The 23,376-nt window shown below is 36.1% G+C and overlaps 1 protein-coding gene across 1 annotated transcript; it reads left to right on the top strand.

Annotated features, from left to right (window-relative positions):
• Positions 1–9,319: 9,319 nt before the first annotated feature.
• On the top strand, positions 9,320–10,258 carry LOC118008444 (olfactory receptor 6C75). The gene has a single exon (XM_035001987.1). The coding sequence runs from the start codon at positions 9,320–9,322 to the stop codon at positions 10,256–10,258; it is 939 nt and encodes a 312-aa protein (XP_034857878.1).
• Positions 10,259–23,376: the final 13,118 nt, after the last annotated feature.

Below are 23,376 nucleotides of genomic sequence, written 5' to 3'. Positions count from 1 at the left end.
AAAAATAATAAAAAACACATAAATAAAATAAAAATTAAAAAAAAAAAAGAAATTCTGGGTTTGCTAAGCCACCTTGAATAGATAGAAGTTCCAATGGATTCTCAGGTGATTACTGAACTGATGATTCCAAGTTAACTTATAACAAAGAAGTTGAAATGCCATAAATTCCTTAATATAAAGTTTACAAACAATAGACTGATGATATAGATAGTTTGGAAAACATTCAGCATGTTTAAGCTATTCATTGGCCTCCAAACTCTATTCCCTAAGACACCAAGAGTTGAAACAAATACAATGACTTTTTCTTTTTTAAAAAACTGAGGAAAGGAACACCTGGGTGGCTCAGTCAGTTGAGCATTTGAATCTTGATTTCAGCTCTGGTCATGATCTCAGGGTTGTGAGATCAAGCCCCCTGTCAGGCTCCACACTCAGCGGGGAATCTGCTTGAGGATTCTTTTCCTCTCCCTCTACCCCTCCCCTGCTAGTGCTCTCTCTCTCTTCCTCTCTAAAATAAATAAGATCTTTTAAAAAAACAAGGAAAAATGGGAGAGGGGATAATGACTAAAGTGGGAGGTACTGTTAATGAAAGATCCATTAAGCATCCCCACTAATGTCTCCCTTAAGTCTTCAAATGATGAAAGCAAGTTATTATACAACATCCAAGCATGTCTAGATTGGTAATAAAAATGATAATTGACAAAAATTGACCTTGCTATAGGAAATTCATCATGAAAGTCTAGGACAGAAATAAATGGCCAGCCCACTGAGGTAATTCTTATTCAATAACAACAACAGCAGCAACCACAATAATCATAATGTCTTATTATGAAAGCCTGACTTGAATTATCATGATTAATCATGAACTTTCATCCAATGCAGATTTGAATGAATTTCCAGAAAGCATCTTTTGTGAAGTAGAAAGTGTTCTGTTACAAGTTAAGAAAGACCCTGCAGGTTCACAACATACATGCAATGAAATTCATGGTTAATTTACAATGGCTAGTTATCAGAGGAAGAAAAAAACTGAACTTGGTTGACAGATAATTCTGCATCATATAATATAATTGCAATAAATAATCTACTGAGTCCCATTCAGGAATGGCCCTAAATCATAGTTAGGATAGAATGTTTTTTCCAGTAGAATCATTTCCAAGAAGCTTACAGCTAGTCAGATGTAAGATTTTATACTGTTTCATGAACATTAGTTAATGATATGTTGGGTAGCAAGAGGCTTAGAAAGAAATATTGGAGTATCAATAACAAAGAGAGTTAAGAAATTGGTACTTGAATGAGACTCTCATAATGGAACCAGAATATTTAGGTGTTTGTGTGCCATGTGACAGTTCAACAAATATTCATCTGAAAAAGAAATTTATAATAATCAAGAGGATAAGATGATCCATTTTATGAAAGCCATTCACTTTTCCTGAACCATTTACTTCAATATTTGATTACTAAGTTAATGAAAAATATGGCCATGAAGGCAATGATTAAATTTATGTATAAGTTACCTGGATGTCAAACTTGCTAGTACCCAAGATCATGTTGCACTTTTGATATTGCTCATATGCTAGAGGAAACAACCAGCTACCTGACAGAAAATTGATAAGTTTACATCCCTTTCTTCATTGAGGGGGCTACAATTTGTACGCACTGGAAGAAAAACTTTTTCTGAATACGTATTTGCCTTTGCTTCCCACAAGGCTTCTTCCCACAATACCATCTGCAGGGTACTAATTATTTTATCCTGAGTCACAATGACCTAAATAAAACTGGTTCTGAAATGGAACTCATTCGAAAGTAAAAGAAGTGAGGCGACGACACTGATATATCTTACTAGGTCCTGTATCATCCAGAAATGACAAACACAAAATAGCTATGATGATAAATTTTGATCACTCATGAGAAATATAAGTATTAACCCAGTAACTGGGGTTTGTGGGAAATGTCTAGGTGCCAAGTATCCCCAGGGATCTGACTAGCATCACCATTTAAGTGGTAAATTAAAATGGAACATACGTGAGAGATACAGCAAGCATTCATGTAGGCAAACATTTTGATTTCTCAGAAATGAGGTTTAGGTCACCATACCGATAGCCAATAGTGCTGACCGAAGAAAAAAATATATATATATGTATGCAGAATATGTAATAGATAAAGGATATGTATTGAGAGTATATAAAGAAGTCCCAAAATACAATAAGAAAACAAAATTTAAACGTTGGATAAATACCTGAACACAAATGTTATCAAAGTTAATATACAAATGTCAAGTAAGCATAGTCAAGGATGCTTAATATCACTGGTCATCAGAAAAATTAATTAAAAACCCAATGGACACCTGCCTGGCTCAGTTTGTACAGCATGGGACTTTTGATCACAGGGTCTAAGTTTGATCCCCACATTGGGTGTAGAGATGACTAAAATAAATAAATGAATGAGTGAATGAATGAATGAATGAATGAATGAATAAAACCCCAATGGGATACTGTTATATATCTATCAGAATGAATAAAATAATTTTTTAAAAGACAATATCAAGTATTTGAGGCAAAACTACAGAAACTTTCACAAATTGCTAATGTGATACAAAATGCTGCAGCCACTTTAGAAAGCAGTTTAGTAGTCACTTATGTAAAACATATCATTTTTGAAAATCTATCCCTCTTCTAATTATTTTACTCAAGTGAAGTGAAATCTCTCCACACAAAACATCTTTATTCATTATTATCATAAATTGGAGACCACCCACATGTTCTTCAGTATGTGAATGAATACACTAACTGTGGTGTAGGCACCTAAAGGAACACCACTTAGACTAGACAGGAACCACATACTCATTTACCAATCAACATGGGTGAAACATAACTTCATTTTACTAAGTGAAAGAATCCCAATCCAAAAGTTGCACATTATATGGTTCTATTTGTGTGATGTTCTGGAATGGCAAATATATCAGGACAGAAAATACATCAGTCGTTGCCAGGGTTGAGAGAGACAAAGGGTTGACAAGCAAGGGGCAACATGAGGGGTTTTATGAGATGATGTACCCTTACTATGTATTTCTATGGGGTGGACACAAGACTCCATGCAATATAAACACCCATATAACAGTAAACAACCCATAGTATGTGAGTTTTCTAAATGCAAATTACAAATAATCATCCAGGATGTTGGTGGAACTCAAAAGGAACACATTCTGTGACAAATCAATCTCACCATTTTACAAAAATGAACTCTGGACTGGAGGACTGAAATTGAAAGTGTGAACTAATGTTCATTTTATATAAAGTTATTCTTCATTATTCATGGAGTCCTTATTTGCACATTTGCCTACTCTCTAGCATGTATTTTTAACCCTGAAATCAATCCAGGGGGCACTTTTGCAGCCAGTCCAGGACATGGGCAGAGCAGCAAAGAGTTTGAGTTAAACAAGGTGATGCTCTGCCTGCTTGTTTCAGCTCTCATACCTTAATCAAAGTCCTTTTCATGGCCTATATAATGCCGCATTTTTTTGTTTTAATTAGTAATTTCACTGCTTCTAATGGCCCCCCAAGCACAGTACTAAAGCACTAAGTGTCCTGAGAGCAGGAATGCTGTGATGTGACTTATAGAGAAAATACCTGTTGGGCAAGTTTGGGCCACGCATGAGTTATAGGCTGTTGGCTTGATATTAACAAATCAACAACATAGTACATTAAGAAAAAGGAAGAAAAAGTCTGTTGCTCTGTTTGTGAGGCCTCTCCTGAAAGTGCTAAGGTAGCATCTTTACTGCATGATGGAGCTATGGAAAAGATGGAAAGCAGGTACATTTGTAGATTCATGAGATGAAATAGATTAAAAAAAAAAAAGGCTTAATGACAGTATTGTTGGAAGGCTGACAGCCAAAGAAATTTATGGTCCTTACCCATTGTTAGGAAATGTTAAACTCTACAGAGCTAGTGCTGTTGGCTCATGTTTTCCATGATTTTCAAAGATTGACCTGATGCATATTCTTGAGTTATCTTTGCAGGATTTAAACCCCTTTGAGCACTCAGATATCAGACCAACTAAAGCCAGAGAAACAACGATGCTGACCATTGCCAGTCCTTGGGATTTCAATCAACAAAGTCACTTTAAGATGACTTTTGCCCCAATTCCATGCTGAATTTCCCATTGTGCAAGCCCCTGGATAAATATGTATACACCCTTAGTTTAAAACTTCCCCAGTTTGTTGTTGAAGGAGTCACTGCTTTAGGAAATACCCCAGGTGTTCCCTTTACTGATTCCAAGTAAAGCCCTTTCTTTCATATTCTTTAACTTGCTTGTGTTTTTTTGGCTCAACATCCACCAAGAAGTAAACCCAGTTTCAAGTAACAAAACCACAATAATAATTCTGTAGCAAGATCACTATATAATGTAAAATTAGGAATATCATTTAAGATATCCTTTTTTTTCTGATTTATGGAGAAACCCTTAGGATGTGCTAAGAAGCATTGCTTTGTTTACAACAGAAGATAAAATGAACTAGGTGAGCCACACAAGCAGAAAGGAGTTTATTAATATGCCATCTATAAATTTGACTCACCTTTTTTCATCTGTCTTTTGCTTATTTATAATTTTATATATATTCGTTTTATTCATTTTCATTTATTCATTTTTTTATTTCATTTTCTCAACTTTATAAAGTGAAAGCAAATACTAGATAGTCATATTTTTTTAACTGTGCATACTGGATAACTAACTGATGAATAGTACCACTTCAATCACTGGGGGGGAAAATATGGTCTCAGGTGTGAATTTAAGCTAAAATACAAACAAGTCTTAACATGAGTAAACTGATATGGTGTACCATAGGCTTAACACAATGTTCAATATTTGATGGATTTTTCTTTAATGCATAAAAGATTATTTTTTTATTTATATGGTTATTCTTAATTTAACAGATTTATTACTTATATTCTGTCAATCTTTACACATGTTCCTATAATCTAGTATTGAAAATAATTATATAAAAGCAGATTCTGCTAAAAAGTTTGAAAGTAAGTAAGTTGCTATGCTCACTGGAGATATGTTATTGTTTAAAATTGTTACTAGAAGTATCAGTTTGGGGGCACCTGGGTGGCTCAGTTGGCTAAGCCTCTGCCTTCAGCTCAGGTCGTGATCTCAGGGTCATGGGATTGAGCCCTGCACTGGGATCCTTGCTCAGCGGGGAGCCTACTTCCCTCTCTCCCTCTGCCCTACCCCCAGCTTGTACTCTCCCTTTCTCTGAAATAAAAAAATAAAATCTTAAAAAAAAAAAGAAGTATCTGGGTACTGTACTGCTTTGCACTATGCAAAGTGCATAGTGCCCCTCAAGATTCATGTCTACCTGGAATCTATAGACATGACCTTATTTGGAAACAGGGTCTTTGCAGAGGTAACTGAAGAGGAGCAGAATAACACCCCAAAATATGCCTTTTTGGCATAGGGTTATTTTAAGCTGGTTATTCTTTAAAAATAACAAAGGAAAAGCTCTGAAAACTGAGAAGTTCCTTTTTTTAGACAATTTATATAAGGAAGCTCCATTTGTAAGGGTGTCTCATTCTCTGTTCTGGGAAGTGGAGGATGATCAAATTTCAGAAACTCTTAAAGGAGAAGGCGGGGACTCATCTGCATAACAACCATACCCTCATTCACTGTGCTTTGTCTGATAACTTCCTATAACTAGCTATCTCACCCTACAACATCTTCCTTTGGCTTTAGCTGAAGATATTATTTAAGGTGGTGGCCTTAGGCCATTTTGGGGTGTTACTCAGTTTTCCTGGATCTCTCCCATGTGTACAGGAGGTATACAACTATTAAACTTCTGTTTATTTTTCTCCTGTCAATCTGTCTTTTATTACCACGTGGTCTCAGCCAAGAATCTAAAAGAGTAGGAGGAAGTTCTCTTTCCACCCCTACATAATCAAATGAAGATGAGGTCATATACATTAAAGCAATTTTCCAGGTCTCTGGATGTAATAACAGTTTACCCATGATGTATAATTTTAAATAATATTTTGGCCCACACATAAACATCATATAAATATTATTGCAACAATGTTTGTAATGAAACATGAGCATATTTATGACACATTATTCAAGTTCTTGACTTTTATCATGAATAGGTTAATATACTTTGAGTTTAAAATAGCTGCCCTGCTTTAACAGTCACCTTCTTCAGTGTGCACTCAGTATTCCTTAGTCATATATCTTGAATAACTTCATATCTCAAAAAAAAACAATATCTTAAAATCTTTCTTCAGAAAGTGCCTCGCATTTTAAGATCATCAAATAATCCCAATTTCCACTGAATTTAAACTATTTATATGACTTATGGAACTCTGGGATTAAATAGCAACTAAATATAGGTCTCAAATGATGAATGTAAATGGTATATTATAGATGTATTTCCGGATCAATACAGGGAGGAATAAAATGATGCATGGGATGAGGGAAATATTGCTTGTATTGGACATGAGAAAAGGAATCTGAGATATCTAAAATAACGTAGAATTGTCACCCTTTGCTGTAAGAAGTGAAAATTAGGCACACAGCTGTCTTTAGCATCTGTGTGCTCAGAACCTAGGCTTGAGCCCAACACATAATAAGCATCTAAAAAATAATTATTGAATGAATAAATGGTAATGATTCTAATCGTGGTCAAGTTTTCTATGTCATCATTCAGTGGAAAGATATAAAACCTTAAAGACAAGCCTGACATCTCTTATGGTATAGAATGACAGAGACCTCAGTCCCAATCTAAATCATCACAGTGAATTCTTAATATTTTCCCTAAGATTGGAAAAAAACCCACTGTTCACAACTTAAATCTATTGCCATTGAGAAATTGCTAATCTCTTACTCCATTAAGTTTCTTCTCCTTGTAAAGTTATGGATTATTATAAAAATTTAAACCCTCACATGTATTTTTCTGCTCTGATTTCAGGTCACTATCACCAAAACATTCTATTCTAAATGGTATACTAATTTGGACTACAGTTTAATGCTGGTGTCTTGAGAACACCAATCTCCATGGTACATTTTGTTTATTCATTCAAATAATCCCCCTGAGTCCATTGTGAATGGAGCAGATAATATTATGGCTAGCCTGAATAACATTACTATGATCATATCATCTTGCCCACCAAACTTGGGAAGATATTATATTTGCCTTCATTTCAACTATAACATTTCATTTCAAATATCAAGTAGGAATAGGTAGGATATCTTGGGACTTCAGATCCTTAGAGAAATTTGGGTTGATGTATGCCCTTTATGAAAAATTGTAGAGGAGCTCCTGGAATTCTTCTTTATTATCAATATTTTGAGTATTTGGTTACAAATATAAGATGGCAGAGAAGAAAGATTGCAAAGACTTTTGAAAAATCTCAAAGCACTTGTGTTTAAACAAATTAAAGAAGCCATTAGAAATGACATTGTCTAAACCAGTCATATATACCATAAAAGTAAGTATGTCTTTAATAGTCTCAGGAATATAATTTTGCTTTAATAGAGTAAATTTATGCTTCATGCAAGTAATCTCAATTATGCACAATACTATATGTGAATAAAATTAAGCCACACAATTTATATGAAATATATAAATGAAGACATTTTTTAAACTGCTACAATTTAGTAAGAGTTTCATGCAACATTTTTGTTCATTATAACATAAATATTTGTGATTGTTAGGACCGCATGATGGTTTTGTGTTCTTATCTAAATATCTTTTAATAATTATTTTTAATATAGTCAATATTAGGACACATGTAATCATTTTTGCGTAAGACTTAAAATAATTTATTTCATGTGTCTTAACACTGAGCAGATCTACTTTATGCTTCAATTTTGCCCAATGTGAATTTCAGAGAGTGAAGGTTAGTATCCATCATATAAAGGCAGAAGCCAAAAAAAATGCATATCTTATGACCACAAAGAGAACAGATGATGGAAAGTAGGAATAATTCCCTTCCAGCAATTTTGTAGGTAAAGAATTTAATAAGTTCATTAATATAGTAAGTTAATTAGCTAATTATGAGTAAATATTATTCCTTTTGAAAGCTCTGAAACCTCTGAAAGATGTAGAAAACAAGTGAGACATTACAGGCTTAGCCAGGCTGTCTGGACAGTTAAGCATTTCTTAAAATGATCTTAGAGGACAGCACTTCTAAAGCTTTTATGGAAAGTAAGAACTTCAAACAGGAAAAAAATTAAACAAATCCTATAAAGCATCAAGAGTTGCATTAAAGCCAAAAATTAAAAAGAAGAGTAATAAGAAATACTCTTTGCCTCCCAAAAGCTTACCTTGAATGTTGAACTATTCCTTTTGTCTCCCTCAAGAAAAGAATAGGCAATATTAAGGAAAAGCGCTAAATCATTTTAGAACTAAGTAAGAACACTTACAGTTTACAAAAATAAAATTAGGACTCAAGAAAAAGTATTGCTTTATGTATCAGAGAGCAGATTCATGATAGGTAGATAGTAAATACAAATATATTTAAGAAGAATATATATATATATAAAAAGATTTGTTTATTTATTTTAGAGAGAGAGCATGGGGGAGGGGAAGGTCAGAGGGAGAGGAAGACAGTCTTAAACAGACACCTCACTGAGCATTCTTCACAACCCTGAGACCATGACCTGAGCCAAAACCAAGAGTCAGACACTCAACTACTGGGTCACTCAGGTGCCCCAAGAAAAATGTATTCACAATCTTAGAAAAGACCATTATGACAGATTCGTAATTAAAATTAAAATTATGGAAGAGACATTGGAATTAAATAAATAAATAAATATGTCTGCATACTATTATCAGGTACACATTACTCTACCAGATGGGCAAATGGTCTCTGTAGACTGTAAAAGGTTGAATGGGAGAAGGAAACAGAAATGTTTATTCAAAATAGAAATGTTAAAAAATATATGAAGAAGAAAGCAACAAAAAAATACCTTCAAAATTTTGCAGTATGCTGGGAGTAAGCTTGGGTTTTAGATTTTCATCTCAGAGGTTTTAATCTCTTTTTTTTCTTGTTTTCAGGAACATATCAAAACATTTAGAAGACAGGGATTTATACTGAGATATGTGAGAATACAATGAAAGAAATATAGGAATAATTAATATATTACATAATAAATGTCAGCTTTAATAAGTATTTTGTTTCTACATACCACAAAATCATTTTTCTCTAAAAACATAAGGCAGCAATGATATTTTTTTTAAAGTGTGTCTATGTGTGTGTGTGTGTGTTTTTCTTTCTGGTGTCATAACTTTCTTATTTTTTCATCTATTTTTCAGCTAAAACAAAGAAGGAAAATAATGAGAAATCACACAGCAGTAAGAGAGTTTATTCTTCTTGGATTAACAAATGACCCACAGTGGCAGGTTGTACTTTTCATATTTCTTCTTGTTACCTACATGCTCAGTGTGACTGGGAACCTGATTATTATCACCCTCACCCTTTCAGATCCCCACCTGCAGACTCCAATGTATTTCTTCCTTCGAAACTTCTCATTCCTAGAAATATCATTCACGTCTGTCTGCATTCCCAGATTCCTTGTCACTATCATGACGAGGGACAGAACCATTACCTACAACGGTTGTGTGACTCAGCTATTTTTCTTCATCTTCTTGGGGGTGACAGAATTTTACCTTCTGGCTGCCATGTCCTATGACCGCTACGTGGCCATCTGCAAACCTTTACATTACATGACCATCATGAGCAGCAGAGTCTGCATCCTTCTTGTCTTTAGCTCATGGCTTGCAGGATTCCTGGTCATCTTTCCACCAATAATCCTGCTGCTGCAGTTGGATTTCTGTGCCTCCAATATAATCGATCATTTTATCTGTGACTCTTCTCCAGTTCTACAGCTTTCTTGCACAAACACTCACTTCCTAGAACTCATGGCATTTTTCTTAGCAGTGGTAACACTTATGGTCACCTTAACACTAGTTATTCTCTCTTACACATACATCATCCAGACAATTCTGAGAATTTCTTCCCGGAGTCGAAGGAAAAAAGCCTTTTCCACTTGTTCCTCCCACATGATAGTGGTCTCCCTCTCTTATGGCAGCTGCATTTTCATGTACATTAAGCCTTCTGCAAGGGAAAGGGTGACTTTAAACAAAGGAGTAGCTGTGCTCAATACCTCAGTGGCTCCTCTCTTGAATCCTTTCATATATACACTAAGAAACCAGCAGGTGAAGCAAGCCTTCAAAAACATGGTCCAGAGAATGGCCTTTTCTTCAAATAAATGAATGTGATTATGAAAAAAGTAAACCCCTAAAAACAAAGAACTCTTTATGTAAATTCTTCAAATACCTCAATTCATTCTTTCAGATAGACATATATATATCATCAATGATGCCTCTTCAGGTCCTAACTGGTTTTCTATATAGGAAACAGTCTTATCCTGTGTAACTAAATCTCAGATGTCAATGATCTCCACTGTTTCTCACATCAAAGCAAAGCAGTTTATACATTCATAGAAAAGATGCAGGTTGTTATACTGTAAGAAGCTACTAAAAACCACATGCAAATATGGAATGTATTTTATGTGAAATAAAAATATGTATCAATTAATATTTCTCAAATTTCTTCTTCTGTGTCACCAAGAAAATATGTTTACAGATTTTATTTATTTATTTGTCAGAGAGAGAGAACACAAGCACGGGGAGTGGCAGGCAGAGGGAGAAGCAGGCTCCCCGCTGAGCAAGGAGCCCAATGCGGGACTCTATCCCAGGACCCTGGAATCATGACCTGAGCTGAAGGCAGACCCTTAACCGACTGAGCCACACAGGCGTTCCAAGAAAACATGTTTAAAATTAAAATCATTGGGCGCCTGGGTGGCTCAGTTGGTTAAGCGACTGCCTTCGGCTCAGGTCATGATCCTGGAGTCCCGGGATCGAGTCCCGTATCGGGCTCCCTGCTCGGCAGGGAGTCTGCTTCTCCCTCTGACCCTCTTCCCTCTCATGCTCTCTGTCTCTCATTCTCTCTCTCGCAAATAAATAAAAATAAAATAAAATAAAATAAAATAAAATAAAATAAAATAAAATAAAATAAAATAAATTAAATTAAATTAAATTAAATTAAAATCATTATTAAAATGTCTCCATGAATTCATCAATAAAATGTAATTAAAATGTTGAAAAATTAAATAGAAATTTAAGACAAAATCTGATGTCAGACTTATCTTTGCCATTTGAATGAGGTTGTATCCATTTTGTATTAGGTTTTTTAGAAAAAATAGTTTCAAGCAAGAGAAAAGATGAAATTTACCTTTTTCTTCCATTGATAATATGTTCTAAAAAAAATTAGGTTAACTGAAGATTTCCCTATTTCTGATAAGCATATTTGAGAGGGATGATAATGGTCTATAAAAGTAAATTAAACTATCTTGATAGATTTCATATTTATATTCAGACTCTTTCAACTAATTCTAAGATGGTCTTTCCTACTGACATGAAAACAACAAATTCGGAATCTAGAATGGTGTAAGAGGCAGACTCCAGAGAGTATCTTGGAAATGATGATACATGAGTATCTTATGCCTCAGTTTTCCTTTATTAGCAAATCTACATACAGTCTTTATCTTTCCAGTGCCTCTTTCACAGCAGGTTCTACCTCCCTCACCCAAATCCAAGAAAACGACTCTTGCAGGTATCTGAGAATGTAAAAAAATGTGCCCAAGCCTGGTTCCTATAGTTAATGAGCCCCTTGATGCCGACGTATCCCTAAGAAAATTGGTGGTCTTGCGACAGTAGTTATGAATCTAACTCAATACCAGGTAAGTGGATTTGACTTCGGTTTCTTGATTTCCAGCTTGGCCTGACACATAGGTTAATGTAAAGAGTTCTACATAGTTTGTAAGTCCAAAATAGAAAACCTTTTCTTATTTCTCATAGACAGACAAGAGTGTCCATGAGCACTCCTTCTTACCTTTGTCCTTTCATGGAATGAGTTACATTTTTGTAAACAGATTTAACATAATACTACCACAAAATGAAAATTAAATGACAATTTATTCAATTTAAATTCTTTTTTTTAAAGATTTTATTTATTTATTTGAGAGAGAGAATGAGATAGAGAGAGCATGAGAGGGGGGAGGGTCAGAGGGAGAAACAGACTCCCCGCTGAGCAGGGAGCCCAATGCAGGACTTGATCCCAGGACTCCAGGATCATGACCTGAGCCAAAGGCAGTTGTTTAACCAACTGAGCCACCCAGGCACCCAGCAATTTAAATTCTTAATTGGGCAATTTGTAAAGAAATGAAATTATATAAGTTTGCTTTTGTAAGAATGTAACAAGTAAGCAGAAACGCAAAAGTAAAAATTAGGAGGGTATACCAAAAAAATGTTAAGTAAATGAATATATACTATATATATGGCATATATAATAGATAGGTATATAGGTAGACAGAGAGAGAGGTAAAGAGAGAAAGGAAGGAAAATAAGGCATAAGGGAAGGTTGATTTTCTTGATTGACAGAAACTTCTCTGAAGATGTGGTTTCTAATATTCACCTTGTTAGTAAGTATAAGTTGAAATACAATTATAAACTATTGTGATAATGAAATTTTTGTTGCAAATGTGATGGTTGGTGAGAAATGTATCAGATATATGTTGGAGGTCATGTTTTTGGAGGCTTTCAAAAGTATTTAAATTCATATTATTGTTCACACTAATATTTCTAAAATGCTTTTCCTTTAACAATAGGGAAAATTACATGTATGTAATGACCACACAGAGCACACCTGTGCCATAATCCTTTTAAAAATCAAATGGCGGGGGAGGAGCAAAATGGTGGAGGAGTAGGAGACCTGGATGTCGTCTTATCCCAGGAATTCAGCTAGATAGGGATCAAACCATTCTGAACACCTACGAACTCAACAGGAGATCAAAGAAAAGAATAGCAACAACTCTCTGAACAGAAAAGAGACAACTTTCTGGAAGGTAGGACATGCGGAGAAGTGAATCCGAGGTGATATTCAGGAAGATAGATGGCAGGGGAGGAGGCCTCTGTCAGCCGCTACTGGTAAGTAATAGAGCAGCGGAACACAAAATTGGAACTTTTAGAAGCCCGCTCCGCTGACAGATGTCGCTCCAGTGGTTAAGCAGGGGGTGAAACCCTCGCTGGGACAGTGTGGTCTCAGGACCTTTGGGGTGACAGAAAGACTGGGGGCACCTGAGTGCAGCAGAGCTCCCAGATATCAGAGCAGGGAAGCCGGCTGCAGAGACAGAGCCGAGGAGTGGGCTCTCAGCTCGGGGTTGCCATAAACCATGAACCGCAGCACAGTCAGGCCACTGCTCAACCAGCAGGGACCCAACAAGCAGCAGATCCAGGGAGACACCCCTTCCTCCCCCAGGAGGAGCAGCGCGGGAGCACACCACAGGGATCTGCTGGGTTTAGAGACTCCACACGGGGTCGTGTGCCAGAGATAGAAACACTCGGTCACAGGCCGGGTGAGCACAGAGTGCAGCCGGGAGACAGGAGTGATTGACTGCTTTTCTCTGGGGGCTCACTGAGGAGCAGAACCCTGAGTTCTCAGCTCCTCCGGGGTTGGAGATTGAGAGGCCGCCATTTTCACTCTCGTCCTCCAAAGGTGTAGGGAAAGCTTGCAGGGAACAAAAGCTCCCGAGAGCAAACCCAAGCAGATTACTTGGCCCGGACCAGCAAGGGTGGGGCAATTCCCCCTCTGGCAAAGACATTTGGGAACCACAGCAAAGGGCCCCTCCCCCAGAAGATCAGCAAGAACAGCCATCCAAGACCAAGTTTACCGATCAATGAGAACGGCAGAACTCCATCGCTAGGGGAATACTGCACATAGAATTCATGGCTTTTTTCCCATGATTCTTTAGTCTTTCAAAGTTAATTATTTTTTTAACTTTCTTTTTCATTTTTTTTCCCTTTTTATTTTTTTTTAAAGATTTTATTTATTTATTTATTATTTGAGAGACAGAGGGTGAGAGACAGAGAGCACGAGAGGGGAGAGGATCAGAGGGAGAAGCAGACCCCCCGTTGAGCAGGGAGGCCGATGTGGGACTCGATCCAGGGACTCCAGGATCATGACCTGAGCTGAAGGCAGTCGCTTAACCAACTGAGCCACCCAGGCGCTCTTTTTTCCCTTTTTAAACCAACATCTTATCAATCCCTTTTCTAAAAAATCTTTTTTATTTTTCATTTTAGAGTCATATTCTATCCCTTCATAGTAGTTAACCTTATTTTTGGTATAGATATATATAAGTTGTTCTGTCTTTAAAATTTTGGGATACACTTTCTTATAACAGACCAAAATATACCCTAAATCTCTAGTGTATGGTTTTGTTCTAGTATCCTGCTTGATCACATTCTCTCCCATTTTTTTTTAAATCCTCTTTCTTTTTTCAACCAACTTCTTATCAATTCCTTTTGTAAAATCTTTTATAATTTTCATCTTTACACTCATATTCCATCCCTTCATCATATTTACCCTTACTTCTGAACATATATAAGTTTTTCTTTCTTTAAAATTTTGGGAGGCACTTTCTTCTAAGAGACCAAAATACGCCCAAAATCTAGTGTGTGGCACTGATCTATGCACCAGCTTGATCATATTTGATCATATTCTGGTATTTGTTTGTTTGTTTGTTTTTATCATTTTATTTTTCTTTTTTCTTTCTTTCCCTTTCTTTTCCCCCAGTTTCAGGTCTCTTCTGATTTGTTTAGTGTATATTTTTCTGGGGACATTGTTACCCCATTAGCATTTTGTTCTCTCATTCATCTATTCTTCTCTGGACAAAATGACAAGGAAAAAAAATCACCTCAAAAAAAAGAACAAGAGGGAGTACCGACTGCCAGGGACCTAATCAATATGGACATTAGTAAGAGGTCAGAACTAGAGTTCAGAATGACAATTTTAAAGATACTACCTGGGCTTTAAAAAAGCATGGAATATATTAGAGAAACCCTTTCTGGAGAAATAAAAGAACTAAAATCTAACCAAGTTGAAATCAAAAAGACTATTAATGAGATGCAATAAAAAATGGAGGTGCTAACTGCTAGGATAAATGAGGCAGAAGAGAGAATTAGTGATATAGAAGACCAAATGATGGAAAATAAAGAAGCTGAGAAAAAGAGAGATAAACAACTACTGGATCACAAGGGCAGAATTCAAAAGATAAGTGATACCATAAGATGAAACAATATTAGAATAATTGGGACCCGAGAAGAAGGAGAAAGAGAGAGAGGGGCAGAAGGTATAATGGAGCAAATTATAGCAGAGAACTTCCCTAATTTGGGGAAGGAAACAGGCATCAAACTCCAGGAGGCACAGAGAACCCCCCTCAAAATCAATAAAAATAGGTCAACAGCCCAACATCTAATAATAAAACTTATGAGTCTCAGAGAAAAAGAGAAAATCCTGAAAGGAGCTCAGGACAAGAGATCTCTAACCTACAATGGTAGAAACATTAGATTGACAACAGACCTATCCACAGAGACCTGGCAGGCCAGAAAGGACTGGCATGATATATTCAGAGCACTAAATGACAAAAATTTGCAGCCAAGGATACTATATCAAGCTAGGTTGTCACTGAAAATAGAAGGAGAGATAAAAAGCTTCCAGGACAAACAAAAACTAAAGGAATTTGCAAACACGAAACCAGCCCTACAGGAAATCTTGAAAGGGGTCTTCTAAGCAAAGAGAGAGCCTAAAAGCAACATAGACCAGAAAGGAACACAGACAATATACGGTAACAGTCACCTTACAGGCAATACAATGGCACTAAATTCATATCTTTCAATAGTTACCCTGAATGTAAATGGGCTCAATGCCCCAATCAAAAGACACAGGTTATCGGATTGGATAAAAAAACAAGACCCATCAATAAGCTGTCTGCAAGAGACTCATTTTAGACCCAAAGACACCCCCAGATTGAAAGTGAGGGGGTGGAAAACCATTTACCATGCTAATGGACACCAAAAGAAAGCTGGGGTGGCAATCCTTATATGAGACAAATTAGATTTTAAGCCAAAGACTGTAATTAGACATGAGGAAGGACACTATATCCTACTTAAAGGGTCTACCCAACAAGAAGATCTAACAACTGTAAATATCTATGCCACTAACATGGGAGCAGCCAATTATATAAGCCAATTAATAACAAAAGCAAAGAAACACATCGACAACAATACCAATAATAGTGGGGGACTTTAACACCCCACTCACTGCAATGGACAGATCATCTAAGCAAAAGATCAACAAGGAAATAGACTTTAAGTGACACACTGAACCAAATGGACTTCACAGATATATTCAGAACATTCCATCCCAAAGCAACAGAATACACATTCTTCTCTAGTGCCCATGAAACATTCTCCAGAATAGATCACATCCTAGGTCACAAATCAGGTCTCAAACCAGTACCAAAAGATTGGGATCATTCCCTGCCTATTTTCAGACCACAGTGCTTTGAAACTAGAACTCAATCACAAGAGGAAAGTCAGAAAGAACTCAAATACATGGAGGCTAAAGAGCATCCTACTAAAGAATGAATGGGTCAACCAGGAAATTAAAGAAGAATTTTAAAACTTCATGGAAACCAATGAAAATGAAAACACAACTGTTCAAAGTCTTTAGGATGCAGCAAAGGCAATCCTAAGAGGAAAGTATATAGCAATACAAGCCTTTCTCGAGAAACAAAAAAGGTCTCAAATACACAAACTAACCCTACACCTAAAGGAGCTGGAGAAAGAACAGCAAATAAAGCCTAAACCCAGCAGGAGAAGAGAAATAATAAAGATCAGAGCAGAAATCAATGAAATAGAAACCAAAAGAACAGTAGAACAGATCAATGAAACTATGAGCTTGTTCTTTGAAAGAATTAACAAGATTGATAAACCCCTGGCCAGACTTATCAAAAAGAAAAGAGAAAGGACCCAAATAAATAAAATCATGAATGAAAGAGGAGAATTCACAACCAACACCACAGAAATGCAAACAATTATAAGAACATATTATGAGCAACTATATGCCAGCAAATTAGATAATCTGGAAGAAATGGATGCATTCCTAGAGATTATGAACTACCAAAACTAACCAGGAAGAAATAGAAAACCTGAACAGACCTATAACCACTAAGGAAATTGAAGCAGTCATCAAAAATCTCCCAACAAACAAAAGCCCAGGGCCAGACGACTTCCCAGGGGAATTCTACCAAACATTTAAAGAAGAATTAATACTTATTCTTCTGAAACTGTTCCAAAACATAGAAATGGAAGGAAAACCTCCAAACTCGTTTTATGAGACCACCATTACCTTGATCCCAAAACCAGACAAAGACCCCATCAAAAAGGAGAATTACAGACCAATATCCCTGATGAACATGGATGCAAAAATTCTCACCAAAATACTAGCCAAGAGGATCCAACAGTACATTAAGAGGATTATTCACCACGACCAAGTGGGATTTATCCCTGGGCTGCAAGGTTGGTTCAACATCTGCAAATCAATCAACGTGATACAATACATTAATAAAAGAAAGAGCAAGAACCATAGGATCCTCTCAATAGATGCAGAAAAAGCATTTGACAAAGTACAGCATCCTTTCTTGATCAAAACTCTTCAGAGTATAGGCATAGAGGGTACATACCTCAATATCATAAAAGCCATCTATGAAAAACCCACAGCAAATATCATTCTCAATGGGGAAAAACTGAGAGCTTTCCCCCTAAGGTCAGGAACACGGCAGGGATGTTCACTATCACCACTGCTTTTCAACATAGTATTAGAAGTCCAGGCACAGCAATCGGACAACAAAAAGAAATAAAAGGCTAAGAAGAATCAGCTAAGAAGTCAAACTCTCACTCTTTGCAGAGGACATGATACTTTATGTGGAAAACCCAAAAGACTCCATCCCAAAACTGCTAGAACTCATACAGGAATGCAGTAAAGTGGCAGGATATAAAATCAAATCACAGAAATCAGTGGCATTCCTATACACCAACAACAAGACAGAAGAAAGAGAAATTAAGGAGTTGATCCCATTTACAACTGCACCCAAAACCATAAGATACCTAGGAATAAATCTAACCAAAGAGGCAAAGAATCTGTACTCAGAAAACTATAAAATACTCATGAAAGAAATTGAGGAAGACACAAAGAAATAGAAAAACGTTCCATGCTCATGGATTGGAAGAACAAATATTGTGAAGATGTCAATTGTACCTAGTGCAATCTACACACTCAATGCAATCCCTATCAAAGTACCACCCACTTTTTTCAAAGAAATGGAACAAATAATCCTAAAATTTGTATGGAACCAGAAAAGACCCTGAATAGCCAAAGGAATCTTGAAAAAGAAAAGCAAAGCTGGCGGCATCACAATTCTGGACTTCAAGCTCTATTACAAAGCTGTTATCATCAAGATAGTATGGTACTGGCACAAAAAGAGAGACATAGATCAATGGAACAGAATAGAGAGCCCAGAAATGGTCCCTCAACTCTATGGTCAATTAATATTTGACAAAGCAGGAAAGAATGTCCAATGGAAGGAAGACAGTCTCTTCAACAAATGGTGTTGGGAAAATTGGATAGCCACATGCAGAAGAATGAAACTGGACCATTTCCTTACACGACACACAAAAATAGACTCAAAATGGTTGAAAGACCTCAATGTGACACAGGAGTCCATCAAAATCCTTGAGGAGAACACAGGCAGCAACCTCTTTGACCTCAGCCGAAGCAACTTCTTCCTAGAAACATCGCCAAAGGCAAGGGAAGCAAGGGCAAAAATGAACTCTTGGGACTTCAGCAAGATAAAAAGCTTTTGCACAGCAAAAAAAAACAGTCAACAAAACCAAAAGACAACCGACAGAATGGGAGAAGATATTTGCAAATGACATATCAGATAAAGGACTAGTATCCAAAATCTATAAAGAACTTATCAAACTCAACACCCAAAGAACAAATGATCCAATCAAGATATGGGCAGAAGACATGAACAGACATTTTTCCAAAGAAGACATCCAAATGGCCAACAGACACATGAAAATGTGCTCAACATCACTCGGCATCAGGAAAATCCAAACCAAAACCTCAATGAGATATCACCTCACACCAGTCAGAATGGCTAAAATTAACAAGTCAGGAAATGGCAGATGTTGGTGAGGATGCGGAGAAAGGGGGAACCCTCCTATGCTGTTGGTGGGAATGCAAGCTGGTGCAGCCACTCTGGAAAACAGTATGGAGATTCCTCAAAAAGTTGAAAATAGCTACCCTACGACCAGCAATTGCACTACTGGGTATTTGCCACAAAGATACAAATGTAGTGATCTGAAGGGGTACATGCCCCCCAGTGTTTATAGCAGTAATGTCCACAAGAGCCAAACTATGGAAAGAGTCAAGATGTCCATCGACAGATGAATGGATAAAGAAGATGTGGTATATATAAACAATGGAATATTATGCAGCCATCAAAAAATGAAATTTTGCCATTTGCAACGACATGGATGGAACTAGAGGGTATTATGCTAAGCGAAATAAGTCAATCAGAAAAAGACAAGTATCATATGACCTCAGTGATATGAGGAATTCTTAATCTCAGGAAACAAACTGAGGGTTGCTGGAGTGGTGGGGAGTGGGAGGGTTGGGGTGGCTGGGTGATAGACATTGGGGAGGGAATGTGCTATGGTGAGTGCTGTGAATTGTGTAAGACTGATGAATCACAGACCTGTACCTCTGAAACAAATAATACATTATATGTTTAAAAAAAGAAGACAAAGAAGAAGATAGTAGGAAGGGAAAAATGAAGGGGGGGAAACGGAAGGGGAGACGAACCATGAGAGACTATGGACTCTGAGAAACAAACAGGATTCTAGCGAGGAGGGGTGTGGGGGGATGGGTTAGCCTGGTGATGGGTATTAAAGAGGGCACATACTGAATGGATCACTGGGTGTTATACACAAACAATGAATCATGGAACACTACATCACAAACCAATGATGTAATGTACGGTGATTAACATAACATAATATAATAAAATAAAAAAGAAACCTTATTCTACCTACACAAAGTAAAGATGAACACTGAAGAAGAAATAATTGAAGGTAAAATACAATACACTCACTATAAAGATGATTTAATGAAGACAGCATGGTATTGACAATAGAATATACATAAAGATCAATGAAACAGAATAGAAATCCCATATGTAGAACAACATACATACAGTTAGTTGATCTTTGACAAAGGAGCAAATGTAATTCAACAAAGAAAATCTTTTCCGCAAATGTAGAATTGGACATCCATACAAAAAATAAATCTAGACACAGACCTTTCACAAAAATTAACTCAAAATGAATCATAGACCTACTATAAAACTTCAACAATAAGTAAATGGATGGTGGTTGGTGGAGCCAGGATTCTCACTTTTGGAGTGGGTGGTTACAGAGAAGAAGGGGAGGAAGGTTGCATATAGTAATACTTATGTATTTATATATTATTAGGATCATATTTATTTCCTGGCTCTGTCCTGTTATAGGGTCTAGAAGCAATAACACCATGGTAGCAATGAACACACCTAGAGCCACAGATCTTGGTTTCTAATACCATTCTCCAATAAAAGTAACCAGGTATTATTGCAGGAATGTCTGATTAGAGGGCTCTGGTAAGGAATATATAAGATGATCCTGAAGCATCTTATAGTACCAGAAAATAAGGAAGTGATTTTTAAAAAACACACTATGATGGTTGGATGTCAAATGGAAGAGTAGCCAACTGAAAGGCTTCCCAATGGCCAAAGCTAGAAAAATTTAGCAACAAAATAAATTAGTATTGGATATAAGTCAGAAGTATCAATAAATGTGTCATCAGTTCATTAAGTGCAATGAAGCTACCATATTAACATGTTAATAATAGAAGAAACTATGTTGGGGACATATAGTAACTCTACCTTCACATTTTTCCATAGTTCTAAAACTGTTCTAAATAAAAAATTTTTTCAAAAAAGAACCTTGGTGATATATTGATTAGAATTTTGTTGAATCTATTAATACATTTGTTAAATATTGAAACCTTAAAAATATTGAGCCTTCTAAAATATGATGATTTCATAACTTTCTGTTTAGTTATATGCTGATTTTTTAAATTCTCCATCACAAAGAATTGGTTTACTTATTTTTTTATTGAAACATAATTAACATACAATATTACATTAGTTTCAGGTGTACAACATATTGATCCAACAATTCTATACATTACTCAGTGTTCACCACAATAAGTACTATACTATATATTATCACAATATTATTGACTATATTCCCTATGCTGTGCTTTTCATCTCCATGACTCATTTATTTTATAACTGGAAATTTGGACCTCTTAATCCCCTTTACCTATTTCACCCATCCTCCACCCATCTCCCCCCGTGGCAACCACTAGTTTGTTCCCTGTAGTTAAAAGTCTGTTTTTTTATTTGTTTATTCCTTTGTTTTGTTTTTTAGATTGCACGTGTAAGTGGTATTTGTCTTTCTCTGACTTATTTCACTTAGCATAAATACCCTCTAGGTCCATCTATGTTGTTGCAGATGGCAAGATCTCATTTTTTTCTTTTTCTTTCCTTTTTTTTTTTTTTTTTTTTTTTTTGGCTGAGTAGTATTCCATTGTATACATATCACATCTTCTTTACCCATTCATCTATCAGTGGACACTGGGTTGCTTCCATATCTTAGCTATTGTGAATAATGCTGCAGTAAGTGTAGAGATGCATATATCTTTCTGAATTAGTGTTTCTCTTTTCTTTGGGTAAGCACCCAGTAGTTAGGCTACTGAATCAAATGGTATTTTTATTTTTAATTCTTTGAGGAACCTCCATGCTTTTTTCCACAGTGGCTGCCACAATTTACATTCCTACCAAAGAGCATGAGAGGGTTCTCTTTTCCTCCACATTCTTACCAACACTTACTTTTTCTTGCCTTGTTGATTCTAGCCATTCTGACAGTTGTAAGGTGATATCTCATGGTGGTTTTGATTTGTATTTTCCTGATGATTAATGATGTTGAGCACATTTCATGTGTCTGTTGGCCATTTGTAAATCTTCTTTGGGAAAATCACTTATTCAGATTCTCTGCCCAGTTTTTATTCAGGTTGTTTGGTTTTTTTGATGTTGAGTTGTTATAATTTCTTTATATATTTGGATATTAACTCCTTATTGGATATATCATTTGTAAATATCTTCTCCCATTCAGTTGCCTTTTCATTTTGTTAATGGTTTCCCTCACTGTGGAAAAAGGTTTTTATTTTGGTGTAGTCCCAATAGATTGTTTATTTGTTTATTGTCAACATATTTTTATTAACAAAATATTTGAATAGCACACTTTATATCCTTGTGTCCTTTCTTCTTGCTGTTTTCTGCTTCACAAGTTTACATGTAATTTGATTATAGTGCCTCGGCAGATATTTATCTCAGGTAAAAATAATATAACATTGACAATATGAAAATTCTAAGACTGCTTTTTCCTCACTGCTATCCTCTGCACTTATACACCTCTCTGACATTTAATATTTTTTTAAAAAATCATTTTCCAAGGCTACCTAATTAAAATTATCCAACTAAACTTTAGAATATACTCCTCAGGAACATCTCTCTCTAGAGACATTTTAATTGTTTTCCTGCAAGAATCTCCTGTGACTATCTTGAGGGGGAAAAAAAAACCGTCTGTTTGTTTTGGTAACAATAGTTAGAAAACCAACTTTCCCACTGGAAGGTAAGAAAAAGTTTTTTTCTTAAAAAATTACAACCCATCTTTATCTTACAAAATTTACTGGGAGCCAGGTAAAATGTTATATTAGTAGGTCTTCCTAGCATCTAGGGTTAGGATACTGTTATTTTTATGGAAATTTTGGAAAATGAGAAATACTAAATGCCTGCTCTTTGATTGTGCAACTTGGAATGGTTCCTTACATTTCAAGGATTTTCTCTCTCGCAAATTTTTGTTCATTCCTATGCAGCTCACCTCTTTCCTATAGCTGTTATTTCTTGATTCTCACTCATGGCTTGAGCCTCTCCTTTTGAACTAAGAACTTCACTTAATTAACCAGCAAAATACACAACTTTGTCACCTCTATTTGCCTATTTCACTGTAACTACTGCCCGATCCCACATTTTTCTCTTTCTTTTACTTTTTATTTATTTTGAGAGTCTTACCCACATTCCAGGAGAGTTCAGTCTTTAGTTCTGCCATCTTACTGGGTAAAAATTTAGGGCAGAAGTCCATTTTGCTTCTGGCCTCCCCTCTCCACACTTCTAGCTTTACTCCTAAACAACGGGCTAGTGCCAGAGATACTGTTACCCAATGAAAAACTTTTGCAAGACCACTTGAGTCTCAACCTTTCAGACTAA

Source organism: Mirounga leonina, unplaced genomic scaffold (genome assembly GCF_011800145.1).
Source record: "Mirounga leonina isolate KUSES-001 unplaced genomic scaffold, KU_Mleo_1.0 Mir_126, whole genome shotgun sequence".
Classification (NCBI taxonomy): Eukaryota; Metazoa; Chordata; class Mammalia; order Carnivora; family Phocidae; genus Mirounga; species Mirounga leonina.
Note: the sequence above shows the minus strand (reverse complement) of the source record. Positions and strands in the feature narration are given on the sequence as shown.

Coding starts and splice junctions, on each gene's coding strand:
- LOC118008444 (XM_035001987.1), top strand. CDS start 9,320: ATGAGAAATCACACAGCAGTAAGAGAGTTTATTCTTCTTGGATTAACA.